Below are 23,806 nucleotides of genomic sequence, written 5' to 3' on the forward strand. Positions count from 1 at the left end.
ATAAATGAATAAAAACCTCAGAAGTAAAAAAAATTAAAAAGACAGTGGATGGTAGCCAAGAGAGAAGGGAGTATCCTTTCCTGTTTCCTCCTGCAGGGCTTGCTACTGAGTCCCAAAACATCCAGATCCTGGAAGAGGCTTATTAAAGGAATCAAAGCATAGAACTCACCCCTAGGAAACCTACCCTGAAAAGTTTTTTGGAGTAAAGTTTGGAGTGTTAGTGGTTCTTGTTCTCCTTTGGGTTTCAAGTAAACACGTTTTGCTTCCTCCCTTACTTTTCCCATGACCGTCTCCAGCTTGAATATTTTCTGCATCAGCAAGTCCTTTTGGCTTAGTGTTTTAATCTAAATTAGAACAAATAATGTTTGAATAACAAAACAAAACACCTGTAATAGGCAGCAAGTTATCAGAGAGCATTAATAAAGTAATTGTGGGAGGCTAAGGAGGGAGGATCACCTGAGCCCTCAAGGCTACAGTGAGCTGTGATCATGCCACTGCACTCCAGTCTGGGCAACAAAGTGAGACCCTGTCTCTAGAAAAAAAAGAAGTAACTAATTGCATTATGCTTATCAGTAGTAGGTGGTATATAAATGCCTGAGAACATCATTCTCTTATGATATTGCTTGGAGTTTTTTTATATCTGGTCATGAAAATTTTACTTCAGCTTTTTGGGCATGATAAAAGGAACCTGCTAAGAAATGGTTGCTTGGTGTGAAGTTGGTTTCTTGAATTATCTTTTTAAAGTCCTTTCTCCTCTATTCCTTCATCTCATCTAACAGCTTTGAAAAATTAGAACAATGCAACAGCTGGAGCTGCAAAAAAAATGAAAAATTAGAACAATCCAGGCCAGACGGGATGGCTCATGCCTGAAGCAGGTAGACCACTTGAGGCCAGGAGTTCAAGACCAGCCTGGCCAACATAGTGAAACCCTGTCTCTACCAAAAATACAAAAAAAAAAAAGAAGCTGGGTGTGGTAGCCCATGCCTATAATCCAGCTGCTTGGGTGCCTGAGGCACAAGAATCACTTGAACCCAAGAGGTGGAGGTTGCAGTGAGCCAAGATCACACCACTGCTCTCCAGCCTGGGCAACAGAGCAAGACTGCCCTCCCACCACCAAAAAAAAAAAAAAAAAAGGAAAAATTAGAACAATCCTTTTTTTTCCCTAATTTTTAAATTTTTATTTTTAAAGATGGGGTTTGACCATGTTGGTCAGCCTGGTCTTGAACTCCCGATCTCAGGTGATCCACCCACCTTGGCCTCCAAAGTGCTTGGCTTACAGGCGTGAGCCACCATGCCCGGCCAGAACAATCCTTTTAGCTAGAGATTTTCTTTGGTGAGAGAACCCAGATTAGGAATTCAGAAAAATTAAAAAAAAATCTAGAGGCCAGCTCCAGTCCCTTATTTCCTCTCTATGCCTATCTGCAAGAAAGGAAAAATAAACAACTTGGGTTTGGGGATGATGAGGAGAAAACAGGAAGGGAGAGAAATAGTCTTTCTGAAACAATAAAAATGAACCCTGATTTTTTAGGGCTACTTGATAGGACTAATAGGATTTTTGTTTCTGTTTTTTGTTTTTTTGAGACGGAGTTTCGCTGTTGTTACCCAGACTGGAGTACAATGGCACGATCTCAGCTCACCACAACCTCTGCCTTCTGGGTTCAAGCAATTCTCCTGCCTCAGCCTCCCCAGTAGCTGGGACTAGTAGCTAATTTTTGTATTTTTAGTAGAGACAGGGTTTCACCTTGTTGACCAGGATGGTCTCGATCTCTTGACCTCGTGATCCACCCACCTCGGCCTCCCAAAGTGCTGGGATTATAGGTGTGAGCCACCGCGCCCAGCCAGTATTTTTGTTTTGTTTTTGTCTTGACTAGTAGAACCTTATTATAACCCAATCTTGCATAGATGCTTTGCATCTTCAAACAATGTGACGTCTGTGTCTGGGCTTTTAGAAAGTATTTCTGTAGTGGGATAAAGGGTATGTATATATTTGAGGGGGGTAGGGTCTGAGGAACTCTTAAGAGCCCTGAATTTTCTCTTGAAAACAGAGCTTGCACTTATTTACCCTGTTCTTGATCTCCTGAAGCATTTCTTGCTTTCCTTCATTTCCTAAGTTGAGTATCTTCATTGTCTGGTACATTTCTCTGAAAGATTAGAAGGGCTTCTTAGATAATTCTACCCTGTCCGTTAAAAAAGCATGGGGGCATGCGGGTAGAAAATATGGGACTTGGAATCAGGTAAGAATCCCAAGTTCCAATCCTGACTGCAGTTTTGCTGAGCCTTATATGCAAAAATGGTGTGATGCTTAGCGTTTTTTTTTTGAGATAGAGTTTCACTCTGGTTGCCCAGGCTGGAGTGCAGTGGTGCAACCTTGGCTCATTGCAGACTCCACCTCCTGAATTCAAGCAATTCTGCCTCAGCCTCCGGAGTAGCTGGGATTACAGGCATATGCCACCATGCCGGGCTAATTTTTGTATTTTTAATAGAGACGAAGTTTCACCCTGTTGGCCAGGCTGGTCTCAAACTCTGTGATCTGTCTACCTTGGCCTCCCAAAGTGCTGGGATTATAGGCGCAAGCCGCCTCACCCAGGCATATTTGTTATTTTTAATTTTTTTTTTTTGAGACAGAGTTGTCCAGGCTGGAGTACAGTGGCTTGATCTCCGCTCACTGCAACCTCTGCCTCTTGGATTCAAGCCATTCTCCTGCCTTAGCCTCCCAAGTAGCTGGCACTTGGGAGGGAAGTAGTGTGCAACCAAATCTGTCTAATTTTTGTATATTTAGTAGAGATGGGGTTCCCCATGTTGGCCAGGCTAATGTCGAACTCCTGATCTCAGGTGATCCACCCGTTTCAGCCTCCCAAAGGGCTGGTATTACAGGTGTGAGCCACCACATCCGGCCCAGACAATATATTTGAAGGTACCAATGGGTAGCATTTACTGAACAGGCACTAAACATGTCATCTCAGTATCACCACAACCCTGTAAACTATCGCCTGCATTTGATACATGAAAAAAATGGGCTCATGGAGTTTAAATACCTGATATAGGCTCACATAGCTATTGCATGCCAGAGCTGGAATTCAAACCCTGGTCTTTTTGACTCTAAAACTTGTTGTCCCATTAGGCACTTCATAAATGTTACTTGAATATATAAGTAACTTAAAACCATCTTGGTGGGGAGAAAAGGTACTTGAACTACATAAGCTTGACTTTCAATCTAATTTAGGCCAGTTTTTCTGTTACCTACTTGGGTGAGTGGTGAAAATGCAGGTGAGCCTGTGCTTTTACTGCTATTAGGCAGCCTGGAAAGAAAGGCAGCGACATATTCAATGACCAAAGATGTGAGAGTTGGCAGTATAAGGTCATGGTGGGAGCCAGAGGTTTAGTGCTTACTTTAGAACAGCATCGTGGTTCTCCAGGAGCAGCACATCTAGGAAGGTGTCCCTGACCCGGTCCCCTTGAAGTTTGAGGGCTAGGATGCTACGGCAAGCTTCCAGTCGTATACCTGGTGACTCTTCATAATGGATAGCCCAGAGCAGAAGATCTGTCAGCTCAGGACTTACTTGCCCAATCTGTCCCAAAGCTGCAGAGATTAGAGGGCCGCATGTCACTGAAGACTGAGCTTACTATATTCTAGCATCCAGAAATAAATTGAGTTTTACAAATAATACCTTCCTTTTGGATGGTAATTAATCACCATTATAATTTTAGGGATAGGTTAGAGTGGGACATTACCTCCAAAGGATTTCTAGAAGAGGAATGTTCCGTCCCATCCTTGCCCATTAGGATATTTGTCTATTTTGGGGATGAAATATAGGACAGATAACAGAAGACCAGCCTAGTCCTGGCAGGATGATGGGGAAAGGAGGCACAATTATTTACTTATGTCAAAGAGAAGCAATGCCAAAGATTCTAAATGGAAGCTAGGCAGATTAAGGGGCAGGGTTTTAGGTCTGTAGCATTCTTGAAACTGATCTGATTTTTACAGAGCATAATAGTTGAAATCTCCAAGGAAAGCAAGATGTATCCAGCAGTGGATACCTACTTAGAACTTATCCTTAATTCTGTTGGCAGGGACTGTCTTGTCAGCCCTTTCTTTACTTTAACAAGTTGGACATATACCTAGACTCAGGATCTTTAACTAAAAATTAAAAAGAAGAAAATAATTTTTCTCTTCTCAGACAAGGAACTTCTGAAAAGCTAAGATTATTACCTCTCCTCCACTTCACCTCTTTATCAGAGAGTTTCTGGGGATCAGTTATACTTGCATAGGGGAAGGTATTTAAGGTTGAAAAGTTTGGGGCACTATCTCTATAATACCTCGAATGGCAAAGGCCTTGATTTTCCAGTAAGGATCTCTCTGCATCAGGTTCAGGAGGCATTCAAGCACCTGGGATGGATAAAAGGCAGTGCTGAGTGGGGAACAGCCAGGTGTGGTGGCTCATGCCTGTAATCCCAGCATTTTGGGAGGCCAAGGTGGGCAGATCACTTGAGGGTCAGGAGTTTGAGACCAACCTGACCAACATTATCAAACCCTATCTCTACTAAAAATACAAAAATTAGCTGAGCATGGTGGCACATGCCTGTAATCCCAGCTACTCGAGAGACTGAGGCAGGAGAATCACTTAAACCCAGGAGGCGGAGATTGTAGTGAGCTGAGATCGTGCCGCTGTACTCCAGTCTGGAGTGACATAACAAGACTGTCTCAAAATAACAAAAACAAAACAATGAACCAGAAATAGGGACACAACTTATCTCTGAAAGGAGCTATAATTGAATAAATGACCTGTCAATTCTGGTGACAAATGAGCTGGAGCCTAAAGTACCAACCTCTATGTATAGTGAGTGTATTAGCTTAATTATTATCTGGTATTTGTTTTCTCAGTCTACAGATCTGTGGCCATATGGCTTATCTTGAACACTTCAAACAGATTTTTCCCTAATAATGGAATTATAAATTATAACTCCATTTATGGGAGTTGATCCTAAAGCCCATCAGCATCCAGGTAATGAGAAGCTAGTTAACTGAGGTGAGAACAGGATTCAGGGGTGCTCTAGAATGGAAGTCTGGGCTGGCTGGGAGCTAAACCAAGCTTGTCTGACATGCAGCCCGGGACAGCTTTGAATGCAGCCCAACACAAATTTGTAGACTGTTAAAATGTGAGATTTATGCACAGACCTTTTTTTTTTTTTAAGCTCATCAACTATCTTTAATGTTAGTGTACTTTGCGTGTGGCTCAAGACAATTCTTCCAATATGGCCCAGGGAAGCCAAAAGACTGTACACCTCTGACATGGTCCTGTTTGAAGTGGCTTGTATACCCCCTTCCCAGTTCCAATCTGTCATTCTGTGTCCCCAAAGAATGTTGTGTATACTGTGTACAACCAGGGAAGGTAATGCTCTCTTCAGGTCAATCAGGTAAGATGAGAATATGTTTCCCTGACTCACCATCTTGTCGCGGATCTGCAGGGCACCAGCTGCTACACAGGCTGCCCGCCGAACTGCTGTGAAGTCATCAGAGAAGCAGTGCAGGAAGCTTGGGAGAAGCTTGGCATTCATAAGCTTGAGCTCACCTATCAGGGAGAGAGCTTCCACACGCTCCTGGGAATTTCCTTGACCCAGCTTGACCCTATAAGGCACAAGTTGCTTTTCTTTCACTTCCTTCAACTTTCAGTACCTAACCCCCAACCCCTACTAATGCCCTCATGGTAAAATCCAAGTTCTGCAGGGTGTCAATCCCATTCAGCCTTATGCTCATGAGACAAGTTTTACTGGGTACAGAGCTTGATCATCATCTTTACTTGAATCTCTTATACATAGCTATTAGGTTATTAGGTAATCTAGGGCTTTCAGTTACAGTGAATGACTGAATAAAGGAAAGTGTCAGTTTGCACCCCTTATCACAGTCAAGTTCTCTTCTCCATTGCCCTTATGTGTGCCATGATTATTTCTGCATTTGGCTTCCAGCTTGGAATGCCTATGCAGTCTTTTTGTTTGTTTAAAGTATTTTTAGAGATAGGGTCTTGCTCTGTTGCCCAGGCTGGTCTTGAACTCCTCACCTCAAGTGAGTCTCCTGCCTCAGCCTGAGTAGCTAGGATTATAGGCACTTACCCACTGTGCCTAGCTCCTGTGCAGTGTCTCTCTCTTTCTCTTTTTTTTTTGAGATAGGGTCTTTCTCTGTTGCCCAGGAATGCAGTGGCATGATGGCTCACAACAGCCTTGGACCTTCTGGACCCAGGCAGTCCTCTTGCCTCAGCCTCCCAAGTAGCTGGGACAACAGGCATACACCACCACATCAGCTAATTTTTAAAAAATAATTAATTAATTAATTTTTAGATGGAATCTCACTCTGTCGCCAGGCTGGAGTGCAGTAGCATGATCTCGGCTTACTGCAACCTCTGCCTCCTGGGTTCAAGCGATTCTCCCGCCTCAGCCTCCTGAGTAGCTGGGAATACAGGCGCACGCCACCACGCCCAGCTAATTTTTATGTTTTTAGTAGAGAAATACAACAAATGCTGGGTGGCTGGATCCCAGGCCTCCTAAACACTTTTTTGTTTTCCTGTCATAATCAAGTCTCACTAAACACTTCTTAGAAGAATGTCTCCTCATGTTGACTGGGTCTTACCTGATTATGTCGTGTACCTCTTTCCCAAGGCTCATTTGCCCCAGCGCTTGCACAGCTGCTTGCCTCACTTCCTTATGCCAGTCATTCCACATCAGCTGGATCAACTTACGTTTCATCTCCTATAAATTTATATGATCATTAGCTATCTCTTATTGAACATTCATTTTGTGCTTGGCATTATGCTGTTTTTTATTCTTCTTTTACTCACCACTGTACTAACGAGGATTGTACTGAGTGTTTTTGCCCATCCCTTACTCTCCTAAAGAATCCAGTGGGGTGGATGTTACTACCATTTATAGATGACAGAATGGAGGCTTTGACCAACTTGTCCAAGGTTAGCCTGGTGAGTGCTGGAACCAGGACTCAAACCCAGCTCTCTCTCCCAAGCTCATCCTTTAAACTATATAGTGTCAGTGCCAACATAATCTGTACCTAGGAGACATAAAATTTGAAAGTGATACTTGATGAAGTGACCAGTTCATTGCAGTTTGCCTGGGACTTTCCTGGTTTTAGTACTGAAAGTCCCATGGCCTGGACAAACCAGAACAGTTGGTCACTCTGTAAGTGCACTTGTCTCAGAGAGGAATGGTCAAAGATTACTACATGATAATTGCATAATTGTGCCCACCCTGTTCTCCCTGCTAGACGCATCTCCCTTCTCTACTCCTACCTGGTACTTGATGTCTTTGTACTCTTCCTTTAGTATTTAGCTCCAAAGCATCTCCTTACTATCACACTGAAATTTTATTGAAAATTTTAAAAAATAAAATAAAGGGCTGGGCACAGTGGCTCATGCCTATAATCCCAGCACTTTGGGAGGCCGAGGTGGGTGGATCACAAGGTCAAGAGATTGTGACCATCCTGGTCAACAAGGTGAAACCCCGTCTCTACTAAAAATACAAAAATTAGCTGGGCATGGTGGCGCGCGCCTGTAGTCCCAGCTACTCGGGAGGTTGAGGCAGGAGAATTACTTAAACCCAGAAGGCGGAGGTTGCGGTGAGCCGAGATTGTGCCATTGCACTCCAGCCTGGGTAACAACAGCGAAACTCTGTCTCAAAAAATAAATAAATAAAAATAAAATAAAGACATCTTCTTAGTGAAGTCTTCTTTGCCCCTTGTAAGCACAGGAAATCCCCACAACACCTATAGTTGCTTCTGTTTTTGCTGTTTATAACATTTACCAAGGGAAGACTTAGCCTTGCAACCCCAGCAGTAACATAGTGCCTGGTGCATCAGATGTGGTCAGAAACTGCATGCTTACTGAATGAGTGAAAAGACTCAGACACACTGCCTTTCTGAGCTCCAGCAGTCTGCCATGAGATCCTCATCATCTTCACCTCAGCCCCTGCTAGCTCTGCATGTCATTTTACTTTTAGTTGGCAATTCTAAGTGACAAGCTCCAAAGAGGTAAAGGTACAAATGGATGTTGTTAAAACTATATTGTTAAAATGCGGATTCTGACTGAGCTGGCCTAAGTTGAGATTTTTGCATTTCTAATAAGCTCCTAGGTGACGCCTGCTCTGCTGGTCCAGGACTTTAGCAGCAGGGTGCTACATAGCACTTGAGACAGAACTCACTCAAGTCCAAAACCTTTTCATGTGATTACTGTACTGAGTGGCCAGATTTTGTACTTCCCATATCAAAATGTCAGGATTACAGAGTGGAGGGTGTTCACTTATCATGGGAATGGCAATCTTTTGGGCTATTCTGGAGATACTGACTGTTATAAGGAAAACATGAAGTAGCACTAGGAAGAAGGGAAAGATCCCATTTGAACAGCTGAAGATGATTGGGAAATAATGGCAAAAAGAAGGTGTTGCCTGGAATTCTCTCTTTAGTTCTAGCTGAGCCCCACACTTCTTCACAGACCTTTTTTTTCTTTTTTTTTTTTTTTTTTTTAGATGGAGTCTACCTCTTTTACCTAGGCTGAAATGCAGCGGTGGATTGGCTCACTGAAACCTCCACCTCCGCCTTCCAGGTTCAAGTGATTCTCATGCCTCAGCCTCCTGAGTAGCTGGGATTGATTACAGGCATGCACCACCATGTCCAGCTAATTTTTGTATTTTTAATAGAGACAGGGTTTTGCCATTAAGGCCAAGCTGGTTTTGAACTTCTGGTCTCAAGCGATCCACCTGCCTTGCCTCCCAGAGTGCTGGGATTACAAGCATGAGCCACTGCACTTCTTCACAGAACTTTAACCAATAAGTTTAACCCATACGTATCTCTCTCTTTCTGAAAAGTTTTAAAAGAGTACCTTATATTTATTGCTTGTTCTTGAATCATCTGTATATATTGGTCTTGTTGTTCCTACCATAGTGTTAATTTTGTGAAAGCTGGGACTTTGTATTTTGTTGTCATTGTTGTTTTGAGACGGAGTCTCGCTCTGTTGTCCAGGCTGGAGTGCAGTGGTGTGATACTGGCTCACTGCAACCTCCACCTCCCGGATTCAAGCGATTCTCATGTCTCAGCCTCCTGAGTAGCTAGAATTACAGGTGCATGCCACCACACCTGGCTAATTTTTGCATTTTAGTAGACATGGGGTTTCACCATGTTGGCCAAGCTGGTCTCAAACTCCTCACCTCAGGTGATCTACGTGCCTCGGCCTCCCAAAATGCTGAGATTACAGGTGTGAGCCACTGTGCCCAGCTGGGACTATGTTTTATATGTGTGTGCTGAACACTCAGAGAACCAGCACAGACACTCGTGTAGATGGGTTTTTGGGTAGTTTAAGTCAGTGCTTCTGGAATGGTCTTTGATGAAGGACCAATTTGCGGGGGGGAATGCGCCATTGACTGGTAAAGTCTGTTGATATTGAGGCAATGTCAAATTACTATAAAGTTTCTAAACTCCTGTCAGTTTTTATGCTGTTTCATTGTGGATCAGTTACCAACAGTTTGTGGACCACTTCCACATTGAGAAGCACTGGCTTCACAGACAGACGTGTTGGCATTTGAAGATAATTCTGGGCTAGAAGTAAGAAGTAGTGATGTGGGAACAGAGATCTGTTTGGTAAGTATGGGATACTAGATAGCAGCAAAAAGTAGAAGGCCTCTGTAGCTCAGCCTCTCATAGGTTTTCTGTCCTGGAGGAAAAGAAAGAGGTTTACCAAGCAGACATTTCCGCTGATCCGGGAGAAAGCCTGGCAGGCCACAATCCGGTTCTTCCATTGACGGCTGTTCAGCTCCACAGCAAGCATGGTGTGTATCAGCGTCTGAGGAAATGGAAGACTTGTATGGATATTCACAATCACTGTTAAAGATACTAGAACCTTGAAATTACATTCTGACATGGCATCCTGCATAATTAATGTCACCAGGGTTTGCAAGAGATGGGGCATGTTTCCTTCTCAGCAAGCTGACTCTGTGATCATAAATTAGGGAACAAAATACAAATTTAAAAATCTAAACAGAAAACTGAGACCTTTGTTTCCTGACTTTAAATATTTTTACCCCTTAGATGATTTTTATATGCCTCGATCTTGTAACTTTCACATTGCTATTGAAAGTAACTGACCACAATATAGGTCTCTGCAGTTTACAATGGTAAACTTCTAGCAGAAGCAAATTCTACATGCCTCAACTCTTCTTCCATATGCAAATAGAGAAAATTTGCAACCCAATTCTCACTTTTTTCTCAGCTAACTGTTGTGACTTCCCCTTGTATACACCTCTACACCCAGGTTTACTCATGCTTATTCCACCTTATGCTTGAGATCATCAACCCAACCAGCTGCATTTTATTTAACTAATTAACTAATTATTTGAGACAGGGTCTTACTCTGTCGCTCAGGCTGGCATTACAGTGGTGCAATCTCAGCTCACTGCAGCCTTAAACCTGCCAGGCTCAAGTGATCCTCCCACCTCAGCCTCCTGAGTAGCTAGGATTACAAGCATACACTACCATGCCTGTCTAATTTTGTTTCTCTTTTTGTAGAGACAGGGTCTCACTATATTGCCCAGGCTGGTCTTGAACTCCTGGACTAAATAGATGCTCTTAGCCTCCCAAAGTGCTGGGATTATAGGTGTGAGCCACTGTGCCCGGCCCAGCTGTATTTTATTTTATTTCATTTTACTTTGTTTTATTTTATTTGTTTGAGATAGAGTCTTGCTCTATTTACTAGGCTAGAATATAGTAGCGTGATCTCAGCTCACTGCTGGCAATTCTCATGCCTCACCCTCCTGAGTGCTGGGACTACAGGTGTGTGCCGCTGCACCTGGCTAACTTTTGTATTTTTAGTAGATATGGGGTTTCACCCATGTTGGTCAGTCTGGTCTTGAACTCCTGGCCTCAAGTGATCCATCTGCCTTGGTCTCCCAAAGTGTTGGGATTACAGGGGTGAACCACTGCCCCTGGCCCCAGTTGCATTTTAGATTGCTTACATTCACTGACCTCAAAGACCTAATTGTTCCCCAAACTGTTTCTCTGACCCTAAAAAACTGTTTCTATGTGTAATGAACACATACTGTCTTCTCACTCAGACGGCTCAGGAGGATATAAGACTGTTCCTTGGTGTCCTCATTCTTCTTTGTAAACAGCTGGTGGAGGATCCTGTTAATCACAGGGTAAGTGGCAGTACCTTCCAGAGCCAAGCACTGAGCTGCAGCCCAGCTATCCACACTGTTACCTGCCACAGTTGGGTGAAAAAGAGTTCAGAATGGTGATGTGTTTTCCCCCTTTGGATTGATACCCAAGGCCGCTACCCACCTGAACCTCATTTCCTTATACCCCACTCGGTCTACAAATACAGTTTCTTATTTACTTATTTATATATTTTTTGAGACTGAGTCTTCCTCTGTTGCCCAGGCTGGAGTGCAATGGTGTGATCTCAGCTCATTACAACCTCTGCCTCCCAGGTTCAAGCATTCTCCCTCCTCAGCCTCCCAAGTAGCTGGGATTACAGGTGCCCGCCACCATGGCTGGCTAATTTTTGTATTTTTAGTAGAGATGGAGTTTCACTATGTTGGTCAGGCTGGTCTTGAATTCCTGACCTCAGGTGATCCACTCAACTCGGCCTCCCAAAGTACTGGGATTATAGGTGTGAGCCACCACACCCAACACAATTTCTTATTTAAACCATATTTAGAAGAATTATATTGGCTGGGCACAATGGCTCATGCCTATAATCCCAGCACTCTGGGAGGCCATAGCAGGTGGATCACCTAAGGTTAGGAATTCGAGACCAGCCTGGCCAACATGGTAAAACCCTGTCTCTACAAAAAATACAAAAATTAGCTGGGCGTGATGGTACACTCCTGTAATCCCAGCTATTTGGAAGGCTGAGGCAGGAGAATTGCTTGAACCTGGGAGGTAGAGGTTGCAGTGAGCTAAGACCACACCATTGCACTCCAGCCTGGGCAACAAGAGTGAAACTCTGTCTGGAAAAAAAAAAAAAAAAAAGATCATATCAAGAATTAAAATATAAACTGAAAATCTCAACCTGAAAAGTTAAATCCTAATGGCTCCTGTTAGGAAACAGAGCCATAAGGCATTTTAGCCTAGCTGAGAGATGCAGTTGTTTTCACCCTAAAGATTGGGAAGGCTGGGGTGAGAGGTTTTCTTAATACAGAGGAATTAAACTGTTGAGTATCTATGTGCAGAAGGCCAAACCAGTCAGCGAGTTTTCCTTGTTAAGGCAAAGAACAGCCTATCTCTTAGAGATAGCACTTAGGCACCCTAGGCCTATCATCTGAGAGCCTTTTTGGTTATATAACTCCAACAACATGTGGACAGGGCCTGGAAGTTAATGTGCAAGAAATGAAAGATGTGTGTTCAGGTGGTAATGTTGTTTTTTTTTTTTTGAAATTTCCAAAGAGTACTGGTTGGCATGGTGGCTCAGGCCAGTAATCCCAGCACTTTGGGAGGCCGAGGTGAGTGGATCATGAGGTCAGGAGATCAAGACCATCATGGCTAATACGGCAAAACCTCGTCTCTACTAAAAATACCAAAAACTAGTCAGGCATGGTGGCATATACCTGTAGTTCCAGCTGCTAAGAAGGCTGAGGCAGGAGAATTGCTTGAACCTGGGAGGCAGAGGTTGCAGTGAGCCGAGAACGTGCCACTGCACTCCAGCCTGGGTGACAGAGCGAGACTCCGTCTCAGAACAAAAAGGTATTTAATATTGTTATGTCATCTTTTCAATGAAAATGTGAAAGAAGTCATGGTCTCTAATCAAGTGCATCTATTAAAAGTTTAGTCCAGGCTGGGTGGAGTGGCTCACGTCTATAATCCCAGCACTTTGGGAGGCCCGGATCACCTGAAGTCAGGAGTTCGAGACCAGCCTGATCAATGTGGAGAAACCCCATCTCTACTAAAAATATAAAATTAGCCAGGCATGGTGGTGCATGCCTGTAATCCCAGCTACTTGGAAGGCCGAGGCAGGAGAATCGCTTGAACCCGGGAGGCGGAGGTTGTAGTGAGCGGAGATCATGCCATTGCAGTCCAGCCTGCGCAACAAGAGCTAGACTCCATCTCAAAAAAAAAAAAAAAATTAGTCCAGCTACCACTTGGTGGCAGTGTACCTGTTTTGTTAAAAATACATAGGAGGCAGAACAAATTTTCTTTTTTCTTTTTTGTAGAGACGGTCTTGCTCTGTCACCCAGGTTGGAGTGCAGTGGCACCGTCACGGCTTACTGCAGCTTCAACTCCCTGGTCTCAAGCCAACTCTGATAAGCATGTATATGTAGGCCTGCCTCAGCATCCCACGTAGCTGGGTCTACAGGAGCACGCCACCACACCTCTAATTTTTAAATTTTTTTATAGAGATGTGCTCTTGTTATGTTGCCCAAGCTGTTTTAGAACTCCTAGGCTCAGGCGATCTTCTTGCCTTGACCTCCCAAAGTTCTGGGATTACAGGTGTGAGCGACAGTGTCTGGCCCTAATTTTCAGATATTCTAACAGAAATCCAAACCCAATACAGCAGACATCACAGAGCATGATAGTGGAGAGGAAAGGACTGGGAAAGCTGAAAGTGAGATGTCTCTTTATCTCATATTTCCAGGTCAGAAGTAACAGAGTTACTCACCCTTCAGAAGGGCAGTCTGCATGATGTTCCGGGCAAGGGGATTATGTGACTGTCTGGCATATTGGCATATTGCTGCTGCCATCCGCACATTCGCATTCTTGTCACAAAGAGCAGCCTCTAGGGCAGGCAGTAGAACCTCTGGCAAGTCCTGGATAGCCTTGCCTGTGATCAAAAGAGCCAGGTAAGATAGTACTAGCCCCTTTGCTTTTCTCACACACAGCTTCCCTTCCACAACCACGTGGTGGCCAACCTCAGTCCCAGTTGCAGTTGCTTAATGGTATGTAATATAATTACAGTTTTGCTGAGCCCTTGAGATGGGCAGGATTTTATGCTCAAAGGGTTAAAGCTCACCTCTGTGCTGGTATGCCAGTTCCCATCCTTTATCATATGTCCTCTAAAGAGCTATATTTAAGCTGAAGAAGAATATTTCCAATGAGGCTACAGTGAACTACATCATTAGTTTTAGTGATTAAAAGCTGCCAATTTGCCCCAGGAGCCTTTATATTTTTAAGAACAATTATATTTATGTAGTGCTTTGCCATTTACTTATATAATATAGTGTTTCACGTTGATTATCTCACTGTCTTCCAACCTTGGTTGAATTAGGCAAGGCAGGTATCATTGCAGAGCTCACCAGGGAGTCTTTTGTGGTTCAACTAAACATTAAAGTTCATTAGACTGTCATGGTCCAATTCTAGGGTCCAAAAAAGGCCTGCCTAAGTTATAGCATCCAGGGAGGCCCAAACTATGGTGTCCCTATCAAGTATTTATATTTCACTTACAGCTGTTCCCAGTCCCAATGTAATGTATCGTTCAGAGTTTATATCATATCCAGTGTTGCCTATAAAGATAGTTCTTACACGGTTTTTAGGGGAATAGGTGGGCTCGAATTCTCAAGTAGGAAGGGGAAAGGTCTTACTAATCTCTTTGTCTACCTCATTTTATAGATAAGGAATTTGAAGCTCAGAGAAGTTAACTGACTTCCCAGAAAGTGGCCCAGCTGAGCCTGTGACTCATATTTTAAGATTTTGTTGGGCGCGGTGGCTCACACCTGTAATCCCAGAACTTTGGGAGGCTGAGGCGAGCAGATCACTTGAGGTCAGGAGTTCGAGAGCAGCCTGGCCAACATGATGAAATCCTGTCTCCAGTAAAACTGCAAAAAAATTAGCCAGGCATGGTGGTGCACGCCTGTAGTCCCAGCTACTCGGGAGGCTAAGGCAGGAGAATTGCTTGAACCCAGGAGGCGGAAATTGCAGTGAGCTGATATCAGGCCACTGCACTCCAGCCTGGACAGTGAGAGACTGTCTCAAAAAAAAAAGGCATCTTGACTGGGCACAGTGGCTCACACACCTGTAATCCCAGCAGTCTGGGAGGTTGAAGTGGGAGGATCACTTGAGGCCAGGAGTTCAAGACTAGCCTGGTCAACATAGGAAGACACAGTCTCTACCAAAAAAAAAAAAAAGAATGGGATCTTCAAGGTGGCAAATGTTAACTTCCCTGCAGGCCACTGAGCAAACAAAAGGTGACTAAATGTAGTTCAAAAATTACTGGACTAGAAGTCTGGAATTTTAATCTCATCCCTATTGCTTATAAGCATGTATATATAGGTCAGTCTCTAAGTCTTGGTTTCCTCATTTGTAAAATGATCTCAGATAAGCTCCAGGCCCTTACCACTTCAGATGTTCCATGACTTTATGAGTTGCTTATGTTCTCAAGCAGTTCAGCTTTGGCTCTCACCTGAGTCCCTCTGGCTGGTGGCAATCCTGGGCCGTTCCACAGCAGCTGTGGCACATGTAGTGATAGCTTGGATCCGAATGTCGTCATGTAGGTCTGCCAAGCTCCGAAGCAGGTTCTCTACTGTCTCGTGGTGCCACTCTATGACTGAGCCACAGTGAGGGAAATGAGAAGAGAACCACCTGGTTAGGGTTAGATACGGTGCTGCAGGCAGGTGACAAGAAGTCTGCCTTCACCCAGAATAATTCAAGCAAAACATTAGCTCAGAGAATAAAGGACCCAGAGATGGGGTCTTTAGAGAGTTAATTCTCTGATGATCCATGTACCCTCTCGGGTAAGTTCCCAGACAAAACCTCCCAATCCCATCTATCTCTTTCCTTAAATAACTTTTTGTTGTAACCATCTGGAAAATGAAAGCGACCATAAAACAAAGTAGTTAAGGGTACTTTGTTTTCAAACATACCTGGTTTGGGTTCACAATTATTAGCTGTGTGACCATTGATAAATTACTTAACCTCTCTGAGCCTGAGATTTCTTATTTGTAATACAGGCATAATACTAGAGAGAACCCACATATCGAGTTAATCTTAGTGTTAAATGAGTCAGCTAGACAGAGTGTTTAGCAAAATGCCTGGCAAGATAATAAAAGTTCAATAAATGTTCATTATTGTGGTTTTCATTAGGTTCTTTGTCTTTGAGGGTACTTCCATTTGGCTTTCAACATCTTCCTCATTTTAGTTGCTAACTATTCTTTTTGCAGGTATCAGACTTTTATTTCAAAGCTCCTACTATCTGTAGGTGCTTCCTTCAGTTTTTGTTGTTGTTGTTCTGATCCAGATTACCTAGTGGATCACCTCTCCTTTTCCTGCACTAAGCTTATCTATCATGTTCTGAAAGCCAGCAGCATTGAGTTCTCAAATACCATAGCTTTCAACAGTCCTTGCCAGGCCATTACTTTGCCCCAGGCACTCAGACTTCTACTCTCATATCTTTGAAGGCAAAGTAGGTATAGTATAGCCCCAACCCTTGGCTGGGTGCGGTGGCTCACACCTGTAATCCCAGCACTTGGGAGGCCAAGGCGGGCAGAAGACGAGGTCAAGAGTTTGAGACCAGCCTGGCCAACATGGTGAAACTCCATCTCTACTAAAAATACAAAAATTAGCTGGGCCCAGTGGCGGGCGCCTGTACTCCTACCTACTTGGGAGACGGAGGCAGAATTGCTTGAACCTAGGAGGCGGAGGTTGCAGTGAGCTGAGATTGTGCCATTGCACTCCAGCCTGGGTGACAGAGCAAGACTCTGTCTCAGGAAAAAAAAAAAGAATAACCCCAACTCGACAGATGAATTTTGGAGAGGGTTTGTTTATACCGCAGTCAACTACGACATGGACAATGGTTGGGCAGCATATTTTGTTCTTCCCTTCATGCATCATTTACTGAGCATAACATTTGGAAATTAATAAGATAGGATCGCCTGGGTCCAGTGGCTTATGCTTGCAGTCCCAGCACTTTGGGAGGCTGAGGCAGGTGGATCACCTGAAGTCATGAGTTTAAGACCAGTCTGGCCAACCTGGTGAGATCCTGTCTCTACTAAAAACACAAAAATTAGCCAGACAACGTGGTGCATGCATGTAGTCCCAGCTACTCGGGAGGCTGAGGTAGGAGAATCACTTGAACCTGGGAGGTAGAGGTTGCAGTTAGCCAAGATAGAGTGCCATTGCACTCCAGCCTAGATAACAGAGCAAAATTCCATGTGAAAAAAAAAAGAATAGGGTCCCTGCCTCTGAAGAGTGTTCAGTGTAATGAGTTTCCACAAATTACTGAAGTAATACCCACTCGTGCAAAAAGCACCCAGATATATGTTAACCAAACTTCATCTAATATTCACTATATGAAAGGCTTTTTTTTTTTTTGAGACAGAGTCTTGCTCTGTTGCCCAGGCTAGAATGCAGTGGCATGATCAACCACCTCCCAGGCTCAAGCAATTCTCCTGCCTCAGCCTCTTGAGTAGCTGGGACTACAGGTGCATGCCACCACAACCAGCTAATTTTTGTATATATATATATATATATATATATTTTTTTTTTTTTTTGAGACAGAGTTTCGTTCTTGTTACCCAGGATGGAGTATAATGGCGCGATCTCGGCTCACCGCAACCTCCGCCTCCTGGGTTCAGGCAATTCTCCTGCCTCAGCCTCCCAAGTAGCCGGGATTACAGGCACACGCCACCATGCCCAGCTAATTTTTTTGTATTTTTAGTAGAGACGGGGTTTCACCATGTTGACCAGGATGGTCTCGATCTCTTGACCTCATGATCCACCCGCCTCGGCCTCTCAAAGTGCTGGGATTACAGGCTTGAGCCACCACGGCCGGCAATTTTTGTATTTTTATTAGAGTTTCATCATATTGGCCAGGCTGATCTTGATCTCCTGACCTTATGATCCACCCACCTCAGCCTCCCAAAGTGCTGAGATTACAGGCATGAGCCACCACGCCCGGCCCCCAAAGGCTCTTATCTAGTCTAGCCTTAATGAGACAACCAGATTTTTACATTTCACAAAGGAGGGATGGATTTTCAAAAACTGAGAAAGCCTAGTCCAAGATCAGAACCACCTCTCACAAACACATATAGTATCTCAGGACCTCCCTTCACTCACTCAGAGCCCAGGCAGTCTTCCATTCCTGCAGCATCCTCCGTAGGACCGTTAGTTCCCAGGTTACATCCTCTTCCAGTGATTGTGCCTGCCTCTTCAATCTCCAGGTCTTAATAGGCACATCCTCCTCACCCACCTGCAGCAGCATATCCTTGGTGGAGATAGGCAAAGCAGTCCAACACAAGGCTCCTTGCACAGGTCTGCAAGCTGAGCATCATGGCAGTGTGAGGTCTTCTCACTCCACTGCCCTAGGCCCTGCCACGCAGTGGCCCTAGCTTGCATCCCATTCCTATTCCTAATATCAAAGCAAAACAAAACCCTCAAGAGTGAATTTTTGAGAACAGAACCCCCACGAGTATGTAGGGAACTGAGTGGGACACAGGGAATTATGCAAAGTCCTGACCACACACATGGTAAGCTATCATGATGATGGGGCGAGAGACTTGTGGGGGGAAAGTGAGATATCTGCACACCTTTTAAAGGTTATCTTTAGGAACCTAAATCTGTAGGAACACAGTTATATTTATACACACGAGATTTGCTCATAAACATCAGTATTTGATACGTTGCAATTTAGTGTCATTGGCCATTAATTTCTAACATACTAAGTTTTCCTTTTAACGTTTTTAATTTGGGGAGAGGAATGGTGCTAAAAGATGTGAAATTTTAAAGATTTTAACATCTCTGAGTTTTTCCTCACGACAACAAATTTGAGAACAGAAGAAACCAAAAATATTAGATATCGTTATTTATTTATTTAGAAACCTAGTCTCACACTGTCACGCAGGCTGGAGTGCAATGGCGCAATCCCAACTCACTGCAGCCTCCACCTCCCTGGTTCAAGCACTTCTTCTGCTTCGGCCCAAGTAGTTGGGATTATAGGCGCCCACCACCAGGCCTGGAAAATTTTTGTATTTTTAGTAGAGACGGGGTTTCACCATGTTGGCCAGGCTGGTCTTGAACTCCTGACTTAGTGATCCACCCACCTTGGCCTCCCAAAGTGCTGGGGTTATAGGCATGAGTCACTGCGCCTGGCTAGTTATATTTTAAAGCTACAGTTGTTATGTTTTCTGAACTTAATGTTTTTTATGGTGTCAAGTTTAGAAAGCCTCTTTCTCAGAAAACAAAAGCTGTATGGAGAAGGGGAAGGGAAAATAATAAAAACATTTCCAGAGATACTAAACTCATCATTTATACCGCCTGTTAGTCTCATGTTCTAATCAGTCACTCTCAGCCATTTCTGTTTTTTTCCAAGATTTAATTCCAACTCTTAACATCTTCAGATTTGCTCTGAATCAGTTCTTTCCTTTGAGCAAGGAAAACATAACACAAAAAGAGTCCTGTGAGGCGTGGCATGGTGGCTCACACCTGTAATCCCAGCACTTTGGGAGGCTGAAGCGGGTGGATCACTTGAGGTTAGGAGTTTGAGACCAGCCTTAGCAACATGGTGAAACCCCATCTCTACTAAAAATACAAAAATTTTCCAGGCCTGGTGGTGGGCGCCTATAATCTCAACCACTTGGGCCGAAGCAGAAGAAGCGCTTGAACCAGGGAGGTGGAGGTTGCAGTGAGTTGGGATTGTGCCATTTGCACTCCAACCTGAGTGAAAGAGCAAGACTCCATCTCAAGAAAATAGAAAAGAGTCCTGTGAGACTCCAGAGAAGTTTAGCACAGATGCCCATACATTGCATCTCTTCCAAATGGTCCCACCAGCTTGGACATGCTGGGGGACTCAGCTACTCTGCTGAGTCCTCCCTCTTTTGCAGGATAGGGTGTGTGCAACTGGGAGCTGTGGAACCACCTCTAACAGGCCAGCTCACACTTTGCCTTGTGACCCTCCCTGACTTCTCTCTCTTGAAGAGGTGAGAGTTCGCTGAATTAACCCCATTTCTCCTATATGCCTCTGCTCAAGGAGTTAAAATGGACTTGTGGTGAGAAAGTCTTAGATCTCTGGTATTTAACCCCATAGGAATAAAAAATACAACTGCCACATTTACTTTAGTTCCAATCCTTAGGGTTATAGATGGATAGAAACACATCCACTAGCCAACTTCCATATCAACAGTCATCTAAAGCAGGGGTCCCTAACCCTCAGGTCATAGGCCTGTACCAGTTCATGGCCTGTTAGGAACCAGGCCACCACAGCAGGAGGTGAGTGGTGGGCAGGCAAGCATTACTGCTGAGCTCTGCCTCCTGTCAGATCATCAGTGGCATTAGATTCACACAGGAGCGTGAATCCTATTGTGAACTGCACATGTGAGGGATCTAGGTTGCACACTCCTTATGAGAATCTAATGCCCAATGATCTGAGATGGAACAGTTTCATCCTGAAACCATCCCCACCCAACTGGTCTGTGGGAAAATTGTCTTCCACGAAACTGGTCCCTGGTGCCAAAAAGGTTGGGCACTGCCACTCTAAAGGGAACACACAAAGTAATGACTCTTGGCGGAGCACGGTGGCTCATACCTATAATCCCAGCACTTTGTGAGGCTGAGGTGGGAGGATCCCTTGAGGCCAGGAGTTCAAGACCAGCCTGGGCAACTTAGTGAGATCCTATCTTTAAAAAGTTAAAAATTAGCTGGGTGTGGGGTGCACACCTGTGACCCTAGGTATTTGAGAAGCCGAGGTGGAAGGACTGCTTGAGCTTGGGAGGTTGAAGCTGCAATGAGCCATAATCATATCACTGCACTATAGCCTGGGCTACTAAGCAAGACCCTGTCTCCAAAAACAAACAAAAAAAGAACTCTTTCATTTTCTTTTCTTTTTTTTTGAGATAGGGTCTCAGTCTGTCACTCAGGCTGGAGTGCAGTGGCATGATCAGCGCTCATTGCACCCTCGATATCCCAGACTCAGGTGATCCTCCTACCTCAGACCTCCAAGTAGCTGGGACTACAAGCGTGCATCACCACACCTGGCTTATTTTTTGTATTTTTAGTACAGAGAGAGTTTTGCCATGTTGCCCAGGCTGGTCTCAAACTCCTGGGCTCAAGTGATCTACTTGTCTTGACCTTCCAAAGTGCTGGCCTTGTACCATGCTTGGCCTATGCTTGGTATATAGGAATGGTGTCATGGTAAATGGAGTCTCCTGGAGGATATGCACATTTTGTTTCATAAACTAATTTCTTGGCTACCTCCCCTCTCTGTCTTACAGAGTGAACAATGATGACCTTGTGAAAGTTCACATATAGGTGGGCTGCCTGTGGAGTGGGAGAGTAGAGCCAGCCCAAGGGAAAAGGGCAGAATGCTAGGTCAGGAATTTGATGCACTTCCCCTATTATTAGCATTGAAATAGGAGCTGCCTTGTTGGTAACTATTGGCCCTAAAGCACTTAGTTATACCTAAGTTATATCAGGTCTCAACTGAATGTATGTTCCTGTGAGGCTCTTCCTAGTTACAGTTAGTATTTTATAATATTGTGAGATTATTTTTGGTAGGTAGAAAGGGGATTGCCTAGATGCTAATGCCTCAGTCCATGAACTGGGAGCGCTAGCACATGAATGGGGGGTAATGATGGGAAGTAGCCACATTCCCATTTTTAACCCCTGCCTTCCCCATTATCAGCTTCCTCCTTACGTGTTTCAGGAATTGCCTGGGCACTCCATTTTTCTGGAGTTTCAGGGAAGACCTTAGATAGCTGCTTGTTATAACTTAGGTTTTCCAAGAGAATCTGGTCTCTCTTTTCACCAATCTGGTGGTTGATCCGGACTTCATCTGTGAACAAAGAAACAGTGAGTTCCCTATAACCTCCCTCTTTCCTTTCTTCCTGGGTTCCCAATCACCAGGATCAGACCCAACTTCCTTTTACCCTAATCCAAGCCCCTAGGATCCATGACTAACATACTCTGGGGCATCCTTTGAAGGTGACCATTGCTTAGAAATATCACAGTGATAAGTCACTGTAGTGTCTGTGGGAAAAAAAAATGTCATAGCTAGTCGCCTCATTAGAGGTCTGGGAGCCAAGGATGGTGCTTTCTTTCCTAAGGCAGAACCCATGGCCAGGTGCCGTGGCTCACACCTGTAATCTCAGCACTTTGGGATGCCGAGGTGGGTGGATCACTTGTGGTCAGGAGTTTGAGACCAGCCTGGGCAACATTGTGAGACCCTGTCTCTACAAAAACTACAAAAATTAGCTGGGTGCAACTACTCAGGAGGCTGAGGCAGGAGTATCTATTGAGCCTAGGAGGTGGCGGTTGCAGTGAAGATAGCACCACTGCACTCCAGCGTAGGCAATGGCAGTGAAACCCTGTTTCAAAAAAAAGAAAAGAACCTATATAACCACTTAGAGGCCTTATCCCTTACGAAAAGCTAGATACTAAAAAAGAGGCACCTTATTGATTCCATGAGTCATGAATCCTTAGAGTAATTTTGTTAAACCCTTTGAGAAGCTTTTCAGCTGCAGCAGTTTAGGAACAAGATGGGGCTTGGGAAGAAGAAACAGCTTGGAATACGAAGACCTAGATCAGGTATCCTGGAAGCCCAGGCATCTAAAGGACAGCAGAAGGGAAGGGGAAGGTGGTGAACATTTACTGAACACCTTAGACAGTGGGCAAGAAGCATTACAGGTGCTTTCTCATCTACTCAAAGTGCATTTTTGTTAGTATCACTTCACAAATAAGATACTTATGGATCAGAGGGAGGGATTATATAATTTACTTAAAGTTACTAAAAAATACTGAGCCAGGATTTAAACCCAAATATGCCTGACTCCAAAGCCCTAATTTTTTCCAACATAGCACATTGGTGGGAGAATATTTCAAAGTGAGAGAAGGGAGAAGGGTGGACAGAGAAGAGACTGGTTTTTCCCAAAGTCTTGCCTACTTTACAGTTCCATCCTTCATTGCCTCTTCAATAAGATGGAGGGACAGAGAAAGCAGGGAGAGAGAGCAGTTCTCCCCATTAGATATCATTCCCAACCCGATTCCTGTGCTAGTATGGGTGCTGGGTCATGAACATGAAAACCAGGGTCATCCAGGGCCTCTTGTCCATACCCACAACTGTTTCTAGCCCCCAGTAACCTTCTCTGCCCCTACCACAGGGGCCCAGCTCTATTACCAAAGTAAATCTCCTGTTCAAAGGTGTTGTCTGTGGAGTAGGCAAACTTTCCAGCTTGCGGATTCACCTGGTGAAAATAGCTCTGGTTTTGGGGCTGGGAGATGCTCATCTTTTCATGGATATCCTCAGTGGTCTTGTTGCCGGGCATGATTTCGACTGTCTCTGCTTGTGGGAAGTAACTGGGCAATCTTGGCAAGGGTGAGAAAGGAGGGAAAAGTGGAAAAGAGTAGGAGGTGGATCCCTCTTCCCATTAGATCCACAGCTCATTTCCTTTCCTCTTTAAGCTCAGCTCCTACCCACATGAACATTGCAGAACACCTATGTTTAACTCTTAGCCTTGTCCCCATGGTGCCAGTTGAATGTGGAGCTGCCAGAAGGGCCTGTCTACAGCTGCCCTGCCCAGCTACTGAAGGATCCACACCTTCTGCAGCCACCAGGCAGCATGGCTGTGCTCCAGCATAACCCTTTTTTAACATTCGTGCCCTTAGGGGCTGCATGGCCTTGGGGAAGGGAACCCACCTCCTACCTCATCTCACTCTGTCTATTCTGTGTGTGCTTATTTAATGTCCATCCACCTGGTGGACAGGCTGTAAGCTCCTTAAAGGTGCATGTCTGTGTCTGTCGCTTTTACGTTGTATTTCCAGCACTTTGCAGAGTACATGGAAAGTAGCAAGAACATAGTTTATATTTGTCTAACAAATGAATAAATGGATTTCCACTTATTT

The 23,806-nt window shown here is 44.3% G+C and overlaps 2 protein-coding genes across 19 annotated transcripts in view; one reads left to right on the plus strand and one right to left on the minus strand.

Moving 5' to 3' along the window:
- The window catches only part of HEATR4 (HEAT repeat containing 4), a 55,054-nt gene that overhangs the window by 13,586 nt on the left and 17,662 nt on the right, over positions 1–23,806 (minus strand). For 11 of the 16 annotated variants that reach the window (XM_035260967.2, XM_035260965.2, XM_078335364.1 and 8 more), the window contains 13 exons: positions 23,082–23,269; positions 21,603–21,740; positions 18,032–18,235; positions 15,381–15,524; positions 13,644–13,805; positions 11,086–11,246; positions 9,729–9,833; positions 6,623–6,741; positions 5,446–5,626; positions 4,318–4,387; positions 3,391–3,580; positions 2,063–2,141; positions 185–344 (listed from right to left, as the gene is read on the minus strand). In XM_035260967.2, coding sequence (XP_035116858.1) covers positions 185–344; positions 2,063–2,141; positions 3,391–3,580; positions 4,318–4,387; positions 5,446–5,626; positions 6,623–6,741; positions 9,729–9,833; positions 11,086–11,246; positions 13,644–13,805; positions 15,381–15,524; positions 18,032–18,235; positions 21,603–21,740; positions 23,082–23,269 — 1,901 coding nt within the window. Of the gene's footprint in view, positions 1–184; positions 345–2,062; positions 2,142–3,390; positions 3,581–4,317; positions 4,388–5,445; positions 5,627–6,622; positions 6,742–9,728; positions 9,834–11,085; positions 11,247–13,643; positions 13,806–15,380; positions 15,525–18,031; positions 18,236–21,602; positions 21,741–23,081; positions 23,270–23,806 lie in introns of those variants that run through there. The other 5 variants (XR_013521371.1, XR_013521370.1, XM_078335367.1 and 2 more) reach the window with 4 other exon arrangements.
- Positions 1–23,806, plus strand: part of RIOX1 (ribosomal oxygenase 1) — a 46,917-nt gene that overhangs the window by 4,516 nt on the left and 18,595 nt on the right. Inside the window, exon 3 of one of the 3 annotated variants that reach the window (XM_078335371.1) lies at positions 8,524–16,041. The exons of the other annotated variants lie outside the window; for them this stretch is intronic. The gene's annotated coding sequence lies outside the window, so the exon portion shown is untranslated. Of the gene's footprint in view, positions 1–8,523; positions 16,042–23,806 lie in introns of those variants that run through there. 3 annotated transcript variants of the gene reach the window in all.

The sequence above is a fragment of the Callithrix jacchus genome, chromosome 8 (genome assembly GCF_049354715.1).
Source record: "Callithrix jacchus isolate 240 chromosome 8, calJac240_pri, whole genome shotgun sequence".
NCBI classification, from domain to species: Eukaryota; Metazoa; Chordata; class Mammalia; order Primates; family Cebidae; genus Callithrix; species Callithrix jacchus.